Source organism: Camarhynchus parvulus, chromosome 1A (assembly GCF_901933205.1).
Source record: "Camarhynchus parvulus chromosome 1A, STF_HiC, whole genome shotgun sequence".
In the NCBI taxonomy this organism is placed as follows: domain Eukaryota; kingdom Metazoa; phylum Chordata; class Aves; order Passeriformes; family Thraupidae; genus Camarhynchus; species Camarhynchus parvulus.
Genome location: NC_044586.1, coordinates 69349404 through 69370174, shown reverse-complemented (window position 1 = coordinate 69370174; position 20771 = coordinate 69349404). Strand labels below are relative to the sequence as shown.

General features: G+C 52.5%; 1 protein-coding gene across 1 annotated transcript; it reads right to left on the bottom strand.

Moving 5' to 3' along the window:
- Positions 1-1654: 1654 nt before the first annotated feature.
- On the bottom strand, positions 1655-20755 carry KLHDC10 (kelch domain containing 10). Its single transcript, XM_030960492.1, has 9 exons — positions 20082-20755; positions 10167-10388; positions 8722-8876; positions 7483-7631; positions 6774-6858; positions 6142-6208; positions 5574-5621; positions 4191-4330; positions 1655-3172 (listed from the first exon to the last, which is right to left on the bottom strand). The coding sequence occupies exons 1-9, from the start codon at positions 20731-20733 to the stop codon at positions 2963-2965; spliced, it is 1728 nt and encodes a 575-aa protein (XP_030816352.1). The 5' UTR covers positions 20734-20755; the 3' UTR covers positions 1655-2962.
- Positions 20756-20771: the final 16 nt, after the last annotated feature.

Genomic DNA, 20771 nt, shown 5'->3' with positions numbered 1-20771 from the left:
GGGACATTTGGGAGCACTGCCAGGTGAGTGGCAGGACATGGAAAAGGGATGGGAGAGCAGGAGCTGTAGGAGAACCTGCTCAGGAATTCTGTTCTGAGCTGGCTTTCCCTGTCCCTTGCATCCTGTCCCCATCCCGGGCAGCGCTGTGGGTGCTCCTACCCCTCTCCATCAGTTGCTGAAGGTGCTGAATCCTCCCCCTCTCCTTTAGGGAATGTTTTAATTAAAGCTTTTACCCACAGGCAGTAGCCCAGCAGCAATTAAAGCCCCCTCAGCAGGAGCTCTGAGCTCAGTGCTTAAACCAGGTCATTTTTTCAGGAACAGCAGCCTCCAAAGATCTGTGGAGGTTATGGAATGGGCAAGACCCCTGGAATCCATCAGTGGGTGATGCTTGTATGGCTTTTATCAGCAAAAGTGAACTCCTTGGAGCTTTGTGGTTTTCTTGGTGATGCTTTCCCAGCTGCTGGGGGTGGAGGGATCCACAGGGATCAAGTCCAGCTCCTGGCCCTGCCCAGGACACCCCAACAATCCCCCCCGGCCCTGAGAGCATTGTCCAAATGTGCCATTCCCTGGGGAGCCTGGGCAGAGCAGGACATTCCCTCCCTTGCTGCTGTCCCCGATGTCCCCAGGGCAGAGGTGTCCCTGCTGGCTCCAGGGCACTGCTGTCCCATCACCCAGGACCCCCAGGTCCCTTCCCACAGCTGCTCCCCAGCCTGTCCTGGATGCACTTCGCTGAAGTCTGCAGATTCCATCTCCTGGTTTTCCAGGATCATCCAGGTGGGTTGTAGGGTGGCCAAGCAGGACTTCCCTCTCCTGAGGCTGTGCTGGCTGTCACCCACGGCTGTGCTGTCCACCTGAGGTTTTTCAGTGTTTCCCAGAACAATCTTTTCCAGGGTTTTACCAGGCACTGAAGTGGGACTGGCAGCCCTGTGGTTTCCACAGTCATCCCTTGAAAACTGGGACCAGCTTCCAGCCAGCTGAGACCTCTCCAGAGTCCCAAGACTGCTCCAAAATCATCGACAGAGGCTTTGTGACAACCTCAGAGAAAGCTCTAGAGACTTCCAGAGTAAGGACAACCTAAGAACATAAGCAATGTGCTTGCTCAGAGATCTTGGATGGCTCCAGGATCACCTTGGGGATGAGGGCAGATGCTCTTTAAAGCAGCTGAGAGAAAAACCAGCACAGGGATGGCCAGGCTGCTCCAGGACAAAGGTCCCACAAGGCAAAGATGGAAGTGTGGATATTCAGCCTCAGTTTGGCATGGAAGGAGGAGCTGGAGAAATGGTCCTGCAGGTCACTGCAAGGCAGGGCAGCAGAGCAGGGAACCCTTCCCCAGCCCACAGCTGCCAGCAGGGTCTGGATTCAGCAGCCAGGGAGGCAGAGGAGGGATTGAAATGCACAATTCCTGTGAAGGTGCAATGCAGGAGATGGAGACAGCAGAGCTCCAAGCAGCTCCCACCAGTTCCTGTGGTCCAAGCACCTGAGAAAGCCTCAGCTGTGAGGTCCAGACTTTTTCTGAGCCTTGAGGGGGGAAAAAAGCAGCAACTGAAGCTGGAGAAAGAGGAAAATCTATTGTCAAGACCAGGGGAAGCTTAATTTTGGGACAAGGGGTGAGTTCCCTATGTGGGGGGCAGTGACTCCAGCAGGCAGCACCTTTGGATTAACAACATGAAGACAATGCTATGGTTTATTTAAACATAAATGCAATTTCTTAAAAAGAAACTAAAACCTCAGAGTGTAACCTCTGCCTTTGATGAAGAGGAAAGCATTGGGAAAAGCTGATTTTAAAAACAAAAGGCACTTAAAAATGGGCTCCAACTGAAAAGGATTTTGCACAAACCTCATGCCTGGAGCTGTTCAGAGTTCAGTGGCCACTTAAACAAATGCAGTGTAGAGAGCACAAGAGGACCAGAGCCACCCCTTCCTGTGCACAGACAATCCCTGTCCCCAGAAGGAGGGACAGTTGCTCCCTCTCCCCTTTCTGGGATGCTGTATTTCCTGGGCTGAGTGATCCACAAAGCCACTCCCCAAACTGACTTTAAATCCCATCTCCCACCCTCAGAGGAACGTGAAACAAGAAGAAAAAGGCCAATTTTTGGGATGTGTGGGAGGAAGGAAAACCAAAAGCTGGGAGATGCTGAGAACCATGGCTTGGCTGAGCAGGTTCAAAGAGCTCTGAAATCCACAGGGTGAGTTTTTGCCGTAGCTCGTTGTGGGTGCAAAGCGAGCCGAAAAGGTTAAAAAAGCCTCAGGAAAACCTTTTCCCTCCTCACCCCCAGTAAACTACACAGTAGTCCCCTTAAGTGGCAACTTTTTCCCAGTCTTCCAAGCAAACCTTTCAATGTGACAAGGGGAGGACACAGCCACTGCACCGGGGGAGCTGCGGGGGCCAAGCTGGGCTCGCCGGCCCGGGCGACGTTCCAGCCGTCTCCGGAGGCTCGCGGTGGGAATGTGGTGGGAACGTGGTGGGAACATGCCCAGGGAACATGCAGGGCTGGAGAAAAGGGCTGGCTTTGGACAGGGAGCTCAGCTGGCTGCCAGGGATGGGGCAGCCACAGCTAAAGAGCAGCTTGGTGCCTGTTCTGCATCAAAGGTCCCTCGTTGGATGCGATGGTGGAAGTACCAAGGTGAAGGTGCCACGTTGAGCACGGGCTCAGACATTCATTAACCTCCCCAGTTAATTGCAAGCACGTGCTGATGACAGGTTGCTGGTTGGCTGCTTAGTCTCAGAAAATACTTTTGGATTAATGGTGTAACTTAAGAGCTCCATAAATAAAAAGGGGACTTTCTTTTTTTCCAATGACTAAAAGTAACCGTGTCTGGGAAGGCATTGATGTATTTGCTGAGTAAGGCCTTGAGCAGGTTCCTCCATGTTCTTAGCAAGACCATCCATGGAATCCATAAATAGGGGGTGGGAGGGGGAATTCTTCAACGTGGTGAGTCTTGGACAGAAGTGGGAGATTGCTCATTTTAGTCGCTCAACGAGTCCCTGCGTCAGTCCAAGGTGCAAAAGCTGGGATCTGGACAGAGTTGCTAGGTGAGGGAAACATTCCAGCAGCTTCTCCCAGCACAGTTCCAGCAGGCTGGGCACCACCAGCCACATTTTGAACAGGGAGCCAGTCCGTTTGTTTTCGTGGATGTTGACCACCCCTCCGTGGACGTACATGCAGCCAGCCTGGGTGGGGAAAGGGGGACAGGAGTTAGAGAGCCAGGAAAAGCAGGGCTGGCCTTTATTCCCACCTCCCACCCTTCAGCAGAGCTGGCACTGCCTCAGCCACTCTGGGATCCTCTGAGTCAAGGGAGGAATCACTGCTGGAGGGGCCATGTCTCATCCTAAACCACTCATCCACCACCTCTGAGTGCTTTGCTCTGAGGTTTGGGTGATTTCTATCCCAAGAAATCCATTTTAGGAGTGTGGCAAACTGTTAATAAAGTAGTACAGAGCCCTACTCGTGTTCCAGCTAAAAAGAATGTATTTTTAAACTCCACCCACCTCACACAGACATCCTGCATTCCCTTGGCTCAGCACAACCCTGCTCCAGGGATGACAGGAACACAGAGATGGGAAAACTCAGCTGCTGAGTGGGTATTTTATTCCACAGGCTGGCAAAGAAAGGGCATCCCAGCTGTCCAGGCAGTCACTGAGCTGCCTGGGAAACACCTTTATCAGACTTCCCAGGAAAAGCTGCATTTGTAACATTCCCCAAAGGCAGTGACGCCAAGGAATGTGATCTCTGCCCTGAGGAGCTGAAGGAGGTGAAGGCACAGCCAAAGGCACTTCTTGCTGCCTGGTAATTATCAATCCCAGGTCTCCAGATTTCTACTTAAGGCCAAAAGCTCTGGCAATACCAACATTCCTTAGTGGCTTCCAAAGGGTTGGAAACAGCCTCATCCAATCGTTCACCTCAGGCTGCTCTCACTAGCACAAAATCACTTTACTCAGGGAGTATTTGTGGGTTTTTTTTTTCCTTTTACAAGCAGGAACTGCTGTTCCCACAGAGACTTTAAAAGCTCAAATTCTGCATCATTTCTTTGAGAAAGCAAAATCCACAGTGTGGCTCCACTGTCCAAAGAGCAGCAAGAAGAAGAAAAAGCTGCTGCATCCAGTGGAGGTCACTTCCCTGGGCACATCAGCTCTATCTGCAGCCCACAGCAAGGTAAGAGTGCTTGGAGGAACAAAAGGAGTCACTTACTGGGGTGACAGCAGCACAGTGGAAGTACACAGGCTCTGGCATGGCAGCTGGGAGCTTGACCCACTGGAAAGTTTGGAGGTTCAGCTTCCAAACATCTCCCAGAATCACCTCTCCGTTGTAGCCCCCACACACGAACACATCTGCAAGAGAGGGGACGTGGGGAGCTGCCAGGCCCAGCCCTGCCAGGAACCAGGGACAGGCTGGGGGAGAGCTCAGGGATCCCCCTCCCCACACAGGTTTGGGATCAGAAACTGCTCCACCTCAACAAAGGCTCCCAGATCTCCCAAATCAGGCCCACCACAAAGCAGAGGCACCTAAAGATTCCCAGACTGGCTTGGGTGGGAAGGGACCTCAGAGCCCCTCCAGTTCCACCCTGAATTGGGCAGGGACCCCTCCCACCATCCCAGGCTGCTCCAGCCTGGCCTTGGGCACTGCCAGGGATGCAGGGGCAGCCCCAGCTGCTCTGGCAATCCCAGCCCAGCCAGGAATTCCTCATTGCCAAGATGCCATCCATGCCTGCCCTCTGGCAGTGGGAGCCATTCCCTGGGTGCTGTCCCTGCAGGCCTTGGCCCCAGTCCCTCTGCAGCTCTCCTGGAGCCCCTGCAGGCCCTGCAATGTGCTGGAAGCTCTCCCTGGAGCCTTCCCTGCTCCAGGGGAACATTCCCAGCTCTCCCAGCCTGGCTCCAGCCCTGGAGCAGCTCCATGGGTTCCTCTGGGCTCTCTGCAGCAGCTCCAGGTGCTGCTGCTGTTGGTCCCAGGGCTGGGGCAGCTCTGCACGTGGGGTCTCACTGAGAAGGGCAGAATCCCCCATGCCCTGCTGCCCACACTGGGGGTCAGGGTGGATTTCTGCCTCATGTCCCCCTTCCCAGCCTGCCCATGACCCCAGCCCACCATGGCAGCCTCAGGGCTAAATGCCTCCGCAGGCAGGAGAGCATTCCCTCTTCTCACAGCCAGGACACCTGTGCTTGATCAGATTCCAGGGATTTTAAACCCCCAGGGAGCAGCCCCAGCTCCCAGTCCTGCCTTGCTCCCAGCTTTGCCCAAGTTCTCAGCTCAGGGGTTGCCAAATCCTGGAAGCATCTCCCAGCTCCTGCCTCACTTTTATTGGCACAATCAACACTCCCAGGAAATACAATGCAGCATTTCCCTCCACCCTTCAGCAGAGAGCATTCAGCCACTGACCTGAAGGGTTTGGAAAAGAGGGAAGAAGATTGTAACTGTTTTTTCAGTGCAGAAGAAGGAATGGTGCCAAGTGGGCAGCTTAAAGCCTGTCAGTGAGGAAAAAATCCTCTTCCAGAAAAGCCACGTGGTCCCTGCAGTTGTCTCCAACTCCCCCCTGTTTGGTTGTACAAGATACACCAATTTTCCAGAGGTAAATCTTACCATTTTTTATCTGCACACAGCTGTGGCATCTTCTGGCTGCTGGGAAGCCTGGAGAGAATAAATTTAAAAATATGTATCAGCAATAATTGTTTTAAAGTGCTTGTGCAAGTGGTGATTTTGTCTCAACATTTAATCATGGAGTTTAATTTCTAAGAGGTTTTACTTTCCTGCTATCCCAGGTATAAAAAGTGCAATTTTAAGCAGCTGGGTCAGGTTTGAGTCCTAATTCCTCTCCAGGGAAGGAAGAAAATGCTGGAATTTTGTTCCCCAGAGTCTCAAATCTGGCTTGGTGAAAAGCAGCTGTGAGACTCTAGGGAAAGCCCAGGGCCTCAAAGGGAGCAGGGATGGTTTGGATCCTCTGGGAGCAGATCCAGGCACTGCCACCTTTCCCAGGCAGGGAGAGAGGGAAGCCAGACTGCCAAGCTCCCCTGGATGGGTTCATCCTCAGTGCTGCAGCACAAGCAGGATCTCAAATCCAGATAAAGCCACATATTGAACAAGAAAACTGCACCCTCAAGCACCTTGGCCACTCTGGCTTCCAGGGAAAGAAGGGAAATCCCAAACTCACCGACTTTCTCGTGAGGCTTTGTGGTGATCTCCTCCCAGGTGTTGGTTTCCAGGTTGTAGGCGTGGATCTGGGGGAAGAACAGGAGCCATGAGACCTTCCAGGCCCTGACCCACTAGAAATAAATCCCTTTTTTCATTAAGTGGAAACCCAAAAATAGCTGATCCCAGCCAGTGACTAAGCAGGTCTAAAATCACCTTTCAAGCTCCATCCCAGCTTTGCTATTTCAGCCCTACAGCTGAAAAAAAGAAAAGAATATTGCTTTTGAAAAGAGCTGGACCAATTAAAATCCACACCCTCGAGCTCTCAGAAGGATTTAGAAATACCTTTTCTCCTGCTGCACACAGGGAGAAAAATGGGACAATGGAGAGATAAAATGTCACACAAAGTGCTGCAGACTCCACTTTTTTGGAAGCAGAGCACTATTTAAAGTGACCACAGATTCATCACCAGGACACTGTGTGGCAAATCCAGGTTTTACAGAAATAGGAGAACAATCTGCTCCCAATTATCTTTTTTTTTTTTATTTTTCTTTTTTTTTTTTACCAGGCTCTCCAGGCAAAGCCAGATGGCGAGGCTGTGCTGGTAATTCCTCAGTGTGGAAAATCTCCTGTGCAGGGTTCCAAATGCCTCACCTTATCCAAGGAATAAGCTGTCCAGGAAGTTCCACCTCCCAGGATATAAATCCTTTGACCATCATGAGCAATTTCATGTCTGTACCTGAAGGTGCAGAGCAGCACAATTAGCAACAACAAAAAACCTTTTGGCAATCACCATCAAATTCCAGGGATTTGAGCAGAAACTCCCAAGGCTGGCTCTGCTGCATCAGTCCCTCAGGCTGGGAGCATGCAGGAGATGTGGGAGTGTTCCTGAGCCCTCCAAGCAGCACCCCAGAAGTCTGAAAGGCATTTTCTGATTGCAGAGCAATTATTAAATAATGAAGTGCAAGGATTAGTGAGTACCAGGACAGCCAGCAATATTCCAGCCCCTTCTAAGGGAAGTGTCCAAGGCCAGGCTGGACAGGGCTTGGAGCAACCTGGGATAGTGAAAAGTGTCCCAGCCCGTGGCAGGAGGACACTTTATTTTAGATTTATTTTAAGATTTATTTTTAGATTTATTTTAAGATTTCTATGAACCCAAACCACTCTGGGATTCTTCCATTCCCAATTCCCTGTTCTCAGCTGGACACCAAACCACGGATGAGAGCGACCAAAATCCTTCCTGCCAATGCCACAACAACTCCCAGGCAAAGGAGGGCTGGAAATGGCAACCAGAGCAAGGTATCCCAAAGCTTCCCATTCCCTGCCTCCCACAAAAGCTCCCTGAGGCTGCCCAGGTGCTCACCTCTCCTCTGGCATGTCACAGGACATATTGTTTGGCTTCAGCTGGATCCATTCGCGGGTGTTGAGGTCCAGCTTGTGGAGGTCAGTGCTGTAAATGTAGCCAGTTGTTCCTCCAAACACGTAGAGACACCCATTGATGATGGCCATGGCCTGGCAGAGAAACCAGAAAGGATTTGGGGCACCTGGGGCTGGAGGAGAGGGAATTCCTGCTCCTCCAAAGCAGATGTGCACCAGGAAAAAGAGTCAGCCCTGTGGTGAGTGTCAATTCATTTCCTTGTCCACCTTGTTCATTTACTTTATGGGAAGTCTTAAAAGAGTCAGCCCTGTGGTGAGTGTCAATTCATTTCCTTGTCCACCTTGTTCATTTACTTTATGGGAAGTCTTAAAAGAGTCAGCCCTGTGGTGAGTGTCAATTCATTTCCTTGTCCACCTTGTTCATCCACCCAATGGAAAGTCTTAAAAGGTGTAATTCTAATATAAAGGAACCCTAGGAACTTGCATTTACAGTTTTATGTTTTAAGGGTTTGGACTACAAATCAGTCCTGAAATCCCTTTCTCATTTTCATTGACAGTTTTGGGTTTTGAAGGTTTTTGACTACCAACCACTCCTTAAATCATTTTTTATATTTTCATTTAGAACTTTGGGTTTTGAAGGTTTTCATTATGACCCACTCCTTAAATCACTTTTTTATTTTTATTTAGAGTTTTGTGTTTTAAGGGTTTTCACTACCAACCACTCCTTAAATAACTTCTTCATCTTCATTTAGAACTTTGGATTTTGAAGGTTTTTGACTATGAACCATTCCTTAAATCACTTTTTTATTTTTATTGAGAGTTTTGTGCTTTAAGGGTTTTCACTACCAACCACTCCTTAAATACCTTTTTTCATCTTCATTTAGAACTTTGGGTTTTGAAGGTTTTTGACTATGAACCACTCCTTAAATCACTTTTTTACTTTATTTAGAGTTTTGGGTTTTGAAGGTTTTTGACTACAAACCCCTCCTGAAATCACACTTTTCTCATTCAGCTGCACCAGCCATTGAATGAACAAATTCTGCCCTTCTAACTAAGAGAAAACCTCCTTTCATTTGAAATCTCCAAGAACCAAGGCTGCTTCATTTCTTTCTGAAGGACACCTGCTTTCCCTCGTGCTTTTCCACAGCGGGAGCAGCTCTGCTGAGGCACAGAGAGGGGATTGGGGCGCTCTGAGCGCTCCCCCAGGGCTCCCTGGGCCCCGTACCTGGCCGTAGATGCGGTTGGGTTTCTTGCCGCGGCAGCTGAGCAGAGCCCATCTCTTGTACTTGACGTTGCACACGTGGACGTCGTTGCCGTTGCTCTCTCCAAAGGGGATCCCGGTGCCCCCAAACACCAGGAGGTTGTTGCCATGTAAAACAACTGGGGGAGAGAGAGGGGAAAACAGGGGTGCTCATTGCTGGCAGATCAGCAGAACAGGATTTGTCCAGGCTGGGCTGGCCTTGCAGCAAGCTGCTCTAGGGAAGGTTGCCCATGGCATAGGATTGGATGATCTTTAAGCTGCCTTCCAACCCAAACCATTCCCAAATCCTTTTTCCAGGACTGGCCTTGCAGCAAGCTGCTCTAGGGAAGGTGTCCCTATCCATGGCATGGGAATTGGATGATCATTAAGCTCCCTTCCAACCCAAATCATTCTTCCAGGCTGGGCTGGCCTTGCAGCAAGCTGCTCTAGGGAAGGTTGCCCATGCCCATGACATGGGAATTGGATGATCTTTAAGCTCCTTTCCAACCCAAATCATTTTTCCAGGCTGGACTGGGCTTGGAGCAACCTGCTCTAAAGAAGGCTACCCATGGCATAGAATTGGATGATCTTTAATCTCCCTTCCAACCCAAACCATTCCCAAATCATTTTTCCAGGACTGGGCTTGGAGCAACCTGCTCTAGAGGAGGTGTCCCTATCCATGGCATGGGATTGGATGATCTTTAAGCTCCCTTCCAACCCAAATAATTTTTCCAGGCTGGGCTGGGCTTGGAGCAAGCTGCTCCATGGGACTGGATGATCTTTAAGCTCCCTTCCAACCCAAACCATTCCCAAATCATTTTTCCAGGACTGGGCTTGCAGCAAGCTTCTCTAGGGAAGGTTGCCCATGGTATGGGAATTGGATGATCTTTAAGCTCCCTTCCAACCCAAACCATTCCCAAATCATTTTTCCAGGCTGGACTGGGCTTGGAGCAAGCTGCTTGGATGATCTGTAAGCTCCCTTCCAACCCAAAGCATTCCAGGTTTCCCTGCTCTGGAGACAGCAGTGCTCAGTGCTGCTCAAATTCCCTACAATCCACCCTGGGCATTGATGGCTTTGAGAGGCTCTAAAGGAGAAAGGATCCCAACTAAAACCATGGTAACCAAAGGTCTGCTTTGAAAAATGAACAAAGACAGCTATTTTTGGATGCTTGGAGATGTCTGCATGAGGCACCTTCCTGCTGAAAGCACAGCAAGGTAAACACCTGGAAAACACCTCTTGCTTTCCCATTTCTTTCTTTCCCTCTGCCTCAACCGAGCAAAAAGGGAAAGAAAAATCCCAAACCCAACCCAACCTCAGGACCCACTTAGAAAAACAGCATCCAGATTTCCAATTCTTGCCTGGATTACAACAGGCAGGATTAAAACAGCTCCAGGAGCAGGCACAGGAGGAGCTGGATTTCCATACGTACGTGACATGGAGGCCAGCTCCCTGGGCATGTAGCCTTCGGTGCCCATCTGGTGCCAGGTGTCTGTGGCAAAGTTGTACCTCCAGAGCTCCCTGAAGAGGGGGTAGTCCTCGTTCTCTGGGCCCCCAGACTCATCGTAGTCGGGATTGTAGCCCCCGAAGACGTAGAGGTTGGAACTGTCGGCCACGCAGCGATGGCCGCTCCTGGCCGGGGGGCACCTGTGGCCTGGAGGAGGAGGAGGAGGAGAAACAACAGCTCCACAAGAGCTCAGGGCGTGCCCCAGGGTCAGCAGGGCACCCACTGGGCTGGATCCCACAGGGAATCCACAGGGAAGGGCCTCTGCAGCACGAGGAAATGGCTTTGGAAGGACGAGCTGGAAAAGGGACGCGCTGCGTGTCACCAGCTCATCCCTGGACCACGTGGCAGTTCTTCCACTCCAGCCCCTTCTGAGGTACTTGAGAAAATCCCTCTTCTTTCATTCTGTTTGGCAAGTTTCACTCAGAAACAATTCCAAATGTGTGCATTTAGAGCTGCCCAACAGAGAAAAACATTAAGGATTTGCTTTCCCTCTGACAAAAACCTCTCAGCGACTTCCCTCTTTGCTCCTTGGATCTCAAGACTTCATCTAAGTTACTAAATTTTCTGTCTCTAAACAGAACACTTCAGTTTAGTTTAGTTCTGTTTAGTGACAGAAAAATTTAGTGACTTTTGTCACTAAACAGCTCTGACAGAACAGGGGAAATCTGCTCCTGAATTAAGGTGTTTGCACTGGGAGGAGCAGGGAATCCAGCTGAGATCCTACAGAGATGCAGCCGTTCCCAAAAGGAATCCTCTGCCTGCCCACCCCTAAAAACTCAATGGAAATAAAAGCAGGGAGGACAATTCCAGCTCAGCTCTCAACTGGAATAGATAAAAAGATGGATTCAGCCAAGGAAAAACCAACCAGGAACATTGAGAAGTAACAGAAATCAAGGTCTTGGCTGACAACTGACCAAAACAAACCCAAACAAATCAGTGACCTTCACCTCCCACCTGCTCCCACAGACTTTTTTATGGATTTTAGGATAGAAAAGGAGCTAGGAAAGCATCTAATGAGGACCCAGCATGTTTTCTTCTGTTTTAATTCCCAGCAGTGAATCCAACACTGCAAAAAAAAAAAAAAAGGGTATGAAGCATTTTTCCTACAGGAAAAGTGAAATGAATTATTTGTCCAGACCAAATAATGAAGTTGAGCTGAGCACAAGCAGCTTTGCTTAATCATGTTCAACTCTGGCCCAAAATTAAGCTGCTCTCCAGGGTTCAGACAAGGTTTTGACAGATTTGGGGTGTTTCCAGGAATAACTGTGTCTCACAGCAATTCCCACTCAGAAAACTAATAAGCACTGGCTGAAAAAGAGGGGAAGAAAGTGAAGGGATTAAGGGGAAAATCTGTAGTGAGGACAGGGATGTTTGGGCACAGGAGAGGGGGATATTCCACTTCCTAATTTAAGAGGTGTTAAGGAATTAGGAGTTCAGATGTTATATTAAATACACATTTTATTTCCCTCTAGTTCTAGCACTTGCCATGAGAATTTTCCAGAGGGAAAAGAGGAGAATAAGGCTTGAGTTTTATATAAAGCAAATGAACTCAAGGTAAGAGGAGTAATTCTAAGAAAATAAATTAAAACAAACCACCCAGGAGGCCTTCACTGCCATCCACCTCCCAAAATCAAACAGGGAAGGCACCTGACCTGGCCAGAAATCCCAATTTTCAACAGGAAGGGATCCCACGTCCCTGGAAGGCTCCAAGGCCAGGCTTGGAGCAGCCTGGGGCAGCGGCAAGTGTCCCTGCCCATGGCAGGGGTGGCACTGGATGAGCTTTAAGGGCCCTTCCAACTCTGCCTTCAAAAGGAATCCTCCAGTTGTGTCTTTTTATGGAAGAGCTGGAAAAGCTGGAGCTGCTCAAGGGTTAATTCTGAGTTCCTTCAGCAGCCAAAGTCCACAGCTCCAATAAAGAGCTGCATTTCCATGTAACCAGGGCTCGCTGGATGATTCACAGCTCCTGCTGAAATTCAGGAGAGCTCTGCAGCTGCTTTTGCTGCCCATCCCACAGGTGTGACTTTTAGATGGGAAAATCCCAGGATTTGCTGAGGTTGGTCACGAGCAAAGCCCATTTTCCCAGAGCTGAACCCCAAAACACCCAAAGCTTAGGGGAAGTATTGTGTGAAAAGCTGGAATTCACCAGGTCCTGCTGGGAATTCCTTGATGCTGGGCATGGAAAGCAGCAGGATCTACCAGGTCTGGGGGAAAGAAGAGGTTGTGAAGTTATGGAATATGGCTTTAAAATGGATGGATGGATGGATGGATGGATGGATGGATGGATGGATGGATGGATGGATGGATGGATGGATGGATGGATGATGTGGGAAGCACCCATTTTCCCAGTTTAAGATTCCAGAGAGAAGCAGGAAGGAAGGATGGGAAGGTGCATTTACAAGGAGATTCTTCTTCCTCAGTCCTGAGGGCAAAAATGGGAACAGTAAAAATTTCAGGGAATAAGTTCCACCATCAGGATGAAATGTAACAACAGGATGAGAGGAAACGGCCTCAGGCTGTGCCAGGGGAGGCTCAGGGCGGATGTCAGGAGGAATTTCCTCATGGAAAGGGTTGTTAAACATTGGAAGGGGCTGCTCAGGGAGGTTTGGAGTGCCCGTCCCCACCTGGAGGTGTCCAAGGATGTGGCACTCAGTGCTCTGGGCTGGGGACAAGGTGACAATTAGTGACAGCTTGGATTGGATGTGCCTTTCTCTGCACACACAGAGCCCCAGCCACCTCATGTTCTCCAGGGAAGCATGAGGTCTTCTCCAGGGGAGTTCTAGTTCTCCAGGGAAGCACCGGATCTTCCCCAGGGAAGCTCTGCTTGTTGCATCTCAAAAGCAAAAGGTGAGAACCAGGCTGAGGCTCCTGAGCCAGCAGCTCCTCCTTGCAGATCTATGAGTGGATGGATGTCCTGGTGGAGGATCATCCCAAGCTGGTCAGCAAGGTCCAGATGGGGCAGAGCTACGAGCAGCGGCCCCTGTACGTGCTGAAGGTGGGTCCTGGGGCAGCCTCGCCCTGGAAATGCCCTCAGGATGAGAGGTTGTGCCAGGGCAGCTCAGGGTGGAACCAGCAGCAATTTCCCCATGGAAAGGGGCTCAGGCCTTGGCAGGGGCTGCCCAGGGGGGTTTGCAGTGCCCAGCCCTGGAGTGTCCCAGGAACTCCTGGAGGTGGCACTCAGGGCTGGGGACAAGGTGGGCATGGGGCACAGCTGGCACTGGATGGGCTGGGAGGGCTTTTCCAACCCAATGGATTCAGTGATTCCAGGCTGAAGCATCACAACAGGGGCATCATTAAGGAAAGTGCTAATTAAGGGCTGAGCCATCCAGCAGAAAGGGGCTGGCTGGGCAGGGAGCTGCCAACCCCCTGCTCAATTCCCCTGAAGCAGGGAGAAGTGCCCTGATTCACCCAGGGGTTCTGAGGGAGCTGCTGCCCTGCCAATCCCAAACTGCTCCGAATTGAACTCCTCTCCTGCAGGAGCTGTCATTAGGACAGGGATGAGACAAGAAGGTGTTTCCAGGTGTGACACCAGAGCAAAGGAGGCTCAGGGGCCCTTGTGGCTCTGCACAAGTCCCTGCCAGGAGGGGACAGCCAGAGGGGTCGGGCTGTGCTCCAGGGAACAGGGACAGGAGCAGAGGGAACGGCCTCAGGCTGGGCCAGGGCAGGTTTGGATTGGATTTTAGGGGAAATTCCTTCATGGAAAGGGTGCTCAGGTACTGGAACTGCCCAGGGCAGGGGTGGAGTCCCCATCCTGGAGGGATTTCAAAGCCCTGTGGATGTGGCACTTGGGGATGTGGGGCAGTGGTGGCCAAGGCAAGGCTGGGAATGCTCGGACTCAGTGGTCTGAGACCTCTTCCAACTGCAAAGATTCCATGATTCCATGGATGTGAGGTTGTTTTGAGCCTCCTGAAACCATCCTTGTTCTTATGACTGTCAGAAACCCTAAACAATTCCATTTCTATCTCAGGGGTGGGTCTGGAGAGGAATGGGGCTGGACTGCTCAGTGACAGGAGAAGGGACAATGGGCACCAAGTGAAACAGGAAATTCCAGCTGGGTATGAGGAAAAACTTCCACTTTGAGAATGGTGGGACACTGAACAAACTTCCCAGGGAAGCTGGGGCTGCCCCTGGATCCCTGCAATGTCCAAGGCCAGGCTGGATGGGGCTGGAGCCTCCTGGGACAGTGGGAGGTGTCCCTGCCATGTGACACTGGATGGGCTCTGAGTTCCCTTCCCACCCAAACCATCCCATAATTGTACATTCCTTTATCAATTCCCTTTTTTCCCCAAGGTAATTTAATCCCAGGGTTATCTGCAGCACTTTGAGTACCTCAAATCCTTCCTGTCAGGAGAACAGGAAAAGGAACAGCAGCAGTGAAAAGCCTCTCCTGCTATCGGGGTGTCCCGAGCAACCCACGATTTAACCCCACAAATCCCAGTGCAAGGCCACCCCACCAGTGTGTGCTACACCACCACAGTATCAGCACCAGCAGCAGCAGAATTTCTGCTTCCAGCCCTATTTCTGGAAATACAAACAGAATAACTACAGGGTGTAAACCCAACAAATGCAACGTGGCTTTGGATCCTCCTCTTTTCCATGGTGAATATCCCAGGGCTGTGCACAAGTCCTTTCCTCTGCTTTTGAAAGCTTTCTAAAGATGGGTTTGTGATTATTTTTCCTGCTGCCTGGATCTCCAATATCCACAACAGCAGGGTTCAATCTCTCCCTTTCCATTTCTGATCCCTGCAGGAATCCTGAAGGACATTTAGGACAAGGGCTGAACCAGAACAAGACAAGTCAATATTGACTTTGACTCCCATCTTCAAAGTTTCATCTTTTCCACAACAGCTGGACAAAATAAGTTTGGAACTGGTGGAACTGGAGTCCCTCAGGAATGTTTGGATAAGCAGGATTGGGAATGCACTGCTGAGGGTGAGGTTTAAAACCTTTTTGTTCATGCAGCTGTGTTCAGATCCCACCCTTCCCTTCCTGGGCAGGCTGCCCACGCCTGAGACATTCCCAAGAGGAAAAACTCCCAAGAGGAAAAGCTCCCAGCTGTAGCTGGGTCCCTGAACAACAGCTCTGCGGGGCTGAGGGAAAATGGGAGAAGCCAGAAGATCCAGCCAAGGATGCCAAACACAACCTGCAGGTCAGCCAAGAGATTTCCTGATACAGCTGAGAACTCCACAATTATCATCCTGGGAGAGCTCCTGGATCAATGTCCAGAGGGGCAGCGAGGCTGGGGAGGGGCTGGGAACACAAACCCTGCGAGGAACCCCTGAGGGAGCTGGGGGTGCTCAGCCTGCACAAAAGGAGACTCAGGGCTGCCCCCAGCACTCCCTGCAGCCCCTGAAAGGTGCCTGTGCCCAGCTGGGCTCGGGCTCTTTCTCCAGCAGCTCTGACACAACCAGAGCACACAGCCTCGAGCTGTGCCAAGGGAAATTCAGGCTGCAGAGCAGGAAAAAGCTTTTCCAGCAAGGGGGATACAGTTCTGCAAGGGCTGCCCGGGGAGGGGGTGCAGTCCCCATCCCTGGGGGTGTTTAACAAGCCTGGATGTGGCACTGGGGGCCAGGGACTGGGCTGGACTCTTGAGGGTCTCTCCCAACCCAGGGATTCTGTGAACAGCTCTGGCTCTCCCAGGTTTTGTTTCCAAAATCTTTGGGACAATCCCATTTTAAAGGATTTTACACCACTACAACTGAGTGATCCTTGGGTTGTTCGTTTCCAAGAAGCCCAAAGGAAAACAGAGGAATTGTGGAGAATGAAAACCACGGAGCTGGGAAGATCACCTGTGTCCTGTGGAGCAAGGAGCTGCCATGAGGCTGTTCAGCACCTTGAGCAGCCACGTCCTGAAACCCTGCAGGGATTCCAGCCCATCCCAGGGAATGCTGGTCCCAGACAATGGTGGTTCTCACTGGGAAAATGTCCTTTTTCCATTGGGATGACCCTTCCCAGTGCACCTGTCCCCACTGCTCCTTGTCCTCTCCATGTGAAAGGAGACCTTCCATCCTGTAAGGCCTGGAAACCCCCAGGGAGGTTCCACCTGAGCCCTCCCCTCTCACAGCCTCATGGAATGGAATCCCAGGACGCTCTGGGCTGGAAAGGACCTCAGGGATCATCCCATTCCATGGCAGGGACATCTCCCACTGTCCCAGGCTGCTCCAAACCTCACCCAGCCACGCCTTGGGCACGGCCAGGACTCCAGGGGCTGCTCTGGTTTTCCAGGGAGAAGAGACTTGAATCCTTCACCCTTCCTTCCTGGACCATCTCCTTGGGATGCTCCGCAGTCTGCCTGGGAATTCCTGACTTGTGGAGAGCAGAAGTGCAGCCAGAATTCCAGGGGCACTGGGAGGAGCAGGACAATCCCATCTGTCCCTCCCAGAGTCCCTGGGGCTGCAGCCCAGGCCCTGATTTGCCTCCCCTCAGCTCCCTCTCCGTGAGGAGGCTCCCAAACCCCTCAGATCCCACATTCTGGGCTCCTGGGATGTCATTCCAGCTGCTGCACCCCTGGAATTTTGTCTTTGCTGCACTCCACACTTGCCTGCCCACTCCTGCAGCCTCAGGAGTTCCCTGGAATTGTATCCCATCAACGAAGGAATTCTCCATGCCACAAAGGGGTTTGGGATAGTTGGAATTTCTGCTCTGTTTAAATACATATTAAAAACTGAACCTCTCCACATAAAAATCCCAAACCCTTCTGTGACTGGGAAAATTGCAGCTGAAGGCAAGAGCAGGAATGCTGAGCCAGGAGAGGCAAAAATCCATTCAAGTTTGTTCCAATTCCCTTAATCCCAGCAGTCTGATGAAAACACTGGAAAATGTGGACACAAAAAGAAGAACAAACCACAAACCACCTGCATTTGACTTTTTTTCCCATCTTTCCAAACCTTACAAACACCAGGGCATGGAATAGCATAGGGAAAATGGAGGAACAACTCCTGAAAACTCTGGAAGAGATTTAGGAGTGAGAAAAGAATCCTGAAAAGTTTGGAAGAAAAATTTAGGAGAATTGGGAATTTAGAGAATTAGGAAGAAAAGAAAATCTGGGAATTCTGCAGGAAATCTGGGAGGTGAGGAATGAAACCTGAGAAGTCTGGAGGAGAACTGGGAGTTAAGAAAACAAACCTGGGAACTCTGGAAGAGAATTTGGAAATAAGAAAAGAATCCTGAAAAGTTTGGAAGAAAAATTTTGGAGAATTGGGAAGGAAAGAAAACCTGGAAATTCTGCAGGAGAACTGGGAGGTGAGGAATGAAACCTGACAAGTCTGGAGGAGAACTGGGAGTTAAGAAAACAAACCTGGGAACTCTGGAAGAGTTGAGAGTGAGAAAAGAATCCTGAAAAAATTTGGAAGAAAAATTTAAGAGAATTGAGAATTTTGAGAATTGGGAAGAAAAGAAAACCTGGAAATTCTGCAGGAGAACTGGGAGGTGAGGAATGAAACCTGACAAGCCTGGAGGAGAACTGGGAGCTAAGAAAACAAACCTGGGAACTCTGGAAGAGAACTGGGAGCTCAGGAACAAATCAGGTTGGAGGAAATGGAGTGAGGGGGAAAATTCCTCTCTCAGTGGTTATGCAAGGGCTGCTGCTGCTGGAGCTCTATAAATAGGCCCTAACAGGTGTCAAACTCCAACAATCCGGGTTTTTTGGGGCTGGCAGGCAGTTTGGGGTGCATTTAGGCTGGTTTGAGCTGGGCAGCTGCAGGGAGGGACAGAATCCATGCAGGATCAGGAGGCAGCAAGGGGAGAGCAGCAGGGCCTGTGGTGCCCACAAAGGCATTTCCAGGCAAGGAGGGAGCTGGGGCTGAGCATTTGCCCAGAAATAGAAAGTGTGGAGCCACACTCAGCAAATTCCCAGCGCTGCTGGGAGGGGCTGGGAGGCTGAGCCACATCCCCATGGGTGTGCAGGGAAAAGGCAGGGCAGCTTTCAGGGATGGGGACGTGCATGGAAAAGCCATTCCCAGCTGCTGCTGCCAGCCCTGAGGGGCTTCTTGTCCCACATGGGGGTGACAGCAAAGGATTCCTGGCCCTGGGATGTGCAGCTCCAGGTCAGGAGGAGGGCACAGGGAAAATGGGAGATTGCAGAGCAGCTGGGAGTGTCACAGGGCCAGGGCTGGCCCAGAGCCCTCGCAGTGCTGCAGAACTTCCCAGTGCTGGGAGCCTGGGCTGAGCTCAGCCTCCCTCTGGAATGCTGGGGGGTTTGGGGTGCCAGACATCCAGAAATGATGGAGGAACTGCCGGGAGAGAGGTGCAAAGGGAAAGCAGCACTTCTGCCAGGGAACATTTCCCCCTTTCCCAAGGGAGCAGGACTAAGCTGATGTCACTCCCCAGGCAGGATGTCCCCTCCCAGCACGGTGGGGATGTCCCAAAAACCCCAATGCACTGGGGTAGGTGTCCCAAAACCCCAATACACTGGGGTAGGTGTCCCAAAAACCCCAATACACTGGGGTAATGTCCCAAAACCCCAATACACTGGGGTAGTTGTTCCAAAAACCACAATAGAGTGGGGTAGGTGTCCCAAAAACCCCAATGCAGTGGGGGAGATGTCCCAAAAATCCCAATAGAGTGGGGTTATGTCCCAAAACCCCAATACATTGGGGCACATGTCCCAAAAACCCCAATAGAGTGGGATAGATGTCCCAAAAACCCCAATACACTGGGGTAATGTCCCAAAAACCCCAATACACTGGGGGAGATGTCCCAAAAACCCCAATGCACTGTGGGGATGTCCCAAAAACCTCAATGCACTGGGGTAGTTGTTCCAAAAACCACAATAGAGTGGGGTAGGTGTCCCAAAAACCCCAATACAGTGGGGGAGATGTCCCAAAAACCCCAATAGAGTGGGGTAATGTCCCAAAACCCCAATACACTGGGGGAGATGTCCCAAAAACCCCAATACACTGGGGTAGGTGTCCCAAAACCCCCAATACAGCAGGGGTAATGTCCCAAAACCCCAATACACTGGGTAATGTCCCAAAAACCCCAATGCAGTGGGGTAGGTGTCCCAAAAACCCCAACAGAGTGGGATTGCAGAGCGGGGGGAGCCCAGGGGTCACCCCAGGTTTACCCAGGGTGGCTGAAAGGGGGCTGAGCCCTGTGGGGTGCCCCTGTCCCCACAGCCATGGGGACACCCAGGCACCTCCCAGCACCTGGGCAACGCTGGGATGGGGAACCCGACACTGGGCTGTGGGAGGGGCTGACCCTAAATGCATTTGGGAAAGGATCAGCGCCCCCCAGCCCCGACTGCAGGCTCCACACCTCGGGATCACTGCGATGGGAACAGCCCAGCTCCCCCCACAGCATTCCCGGCTTGGGGCACCCCATTATTCCCGGTCTGCTGGGGCACCCCAGCTTCCCCCGGGAACGTCCCAGAGCAGGGACAGCTGTCCCCCCGGTGTCCCTGTCCCCTGAGGGCCCTGGGGACACGCGTGTCACAGCCTGGGACAGCGGGACCCTGTGGCTGGGGACGGGGGTGCCCCGACTGAGGACCCCCAGGAATGGGGGTGCCCGCTCCCGAGCACCGCGGCGATGGGTAATTCTAATCACAGACTGTTTGAAGAATGGATCTAATCCGCTTCCTGATGCTCCGGGACGGGGGTGTTCGGACCAGGACCCCTCAGGACCTCGGGCACGGCGCTGTCCCGGTTCCCCAGGCCCGGAGACGGGGATGCCCCAACCCCGAACCCCTCAGGAGCTCACAAACGGGGGTGTCCCGGTCGCGGTCCCCTGAGATGGGGATGCTGCGCTCCCCGAGCCCTCGGCGCCCTCAGGGTCGGGGCTGCCCGGCTCCCGAACCCCTTCTGGGCCTGGGGCTCGGGGTCATCCCCGGCGCCGGCCGCCACTCACCCGCCGCCCGCGGCCTGCCCGGCAGCTGCACGAAGCGGTTCAGGATCCCTCCCCCGCCGCCATCGCCGCCTCCCGCGGCGCCGCCCGCGCCCTCCCCGAGCCCGTCCCGGGCCGCGGCCGCCGCCGACATGGCCCGTCCGCTGCCTGAGGGACGGAGCGGCAACCGCCAATCAGCGCCGAGCTTCTTCGGCCGGAGCCTATCAGCTGCGGGCTTGTTGGCAGGTGGGGGGAGGCTGCGACGAGAGCGCCGCTGTTGGGAGAGCTGAGCGATCGCTCCAGGCTGGAGCAATGGAGCGCCGAGAGCGGGGGCGCGGGGACATTCCCGGGGACACCCACGGGGACACCCACGGGGACATTCACGGGGACATTCACGGCGACTTTCGCGGGGGCACCGGCGCCCCACGAGCCCTCCGCGAGGTTCCGGAGGCGGCGCGGGGGTTGCGCGAGGCCATGAGCGACCCCGCGGCGCGGGCGGAACGATCGTGCGCGAGCGGAACGTTCGTGCGGGGCCCGCGTTTCCCGGGCCCCGACGGGAGGGAGGGACCAAAATGGCGGCGCCCAGCGCCGGGGGGGCGGCGGCGGCCGGCGGGAGCCGAGGGCGGCCGCCCCCCGTCACCCCCCGGCAGATCCGCGACCTCATCGACGGCGGCATCGCCAGCGAGGGGCCCGGGCCCGGCGGGTGAGGGCCAG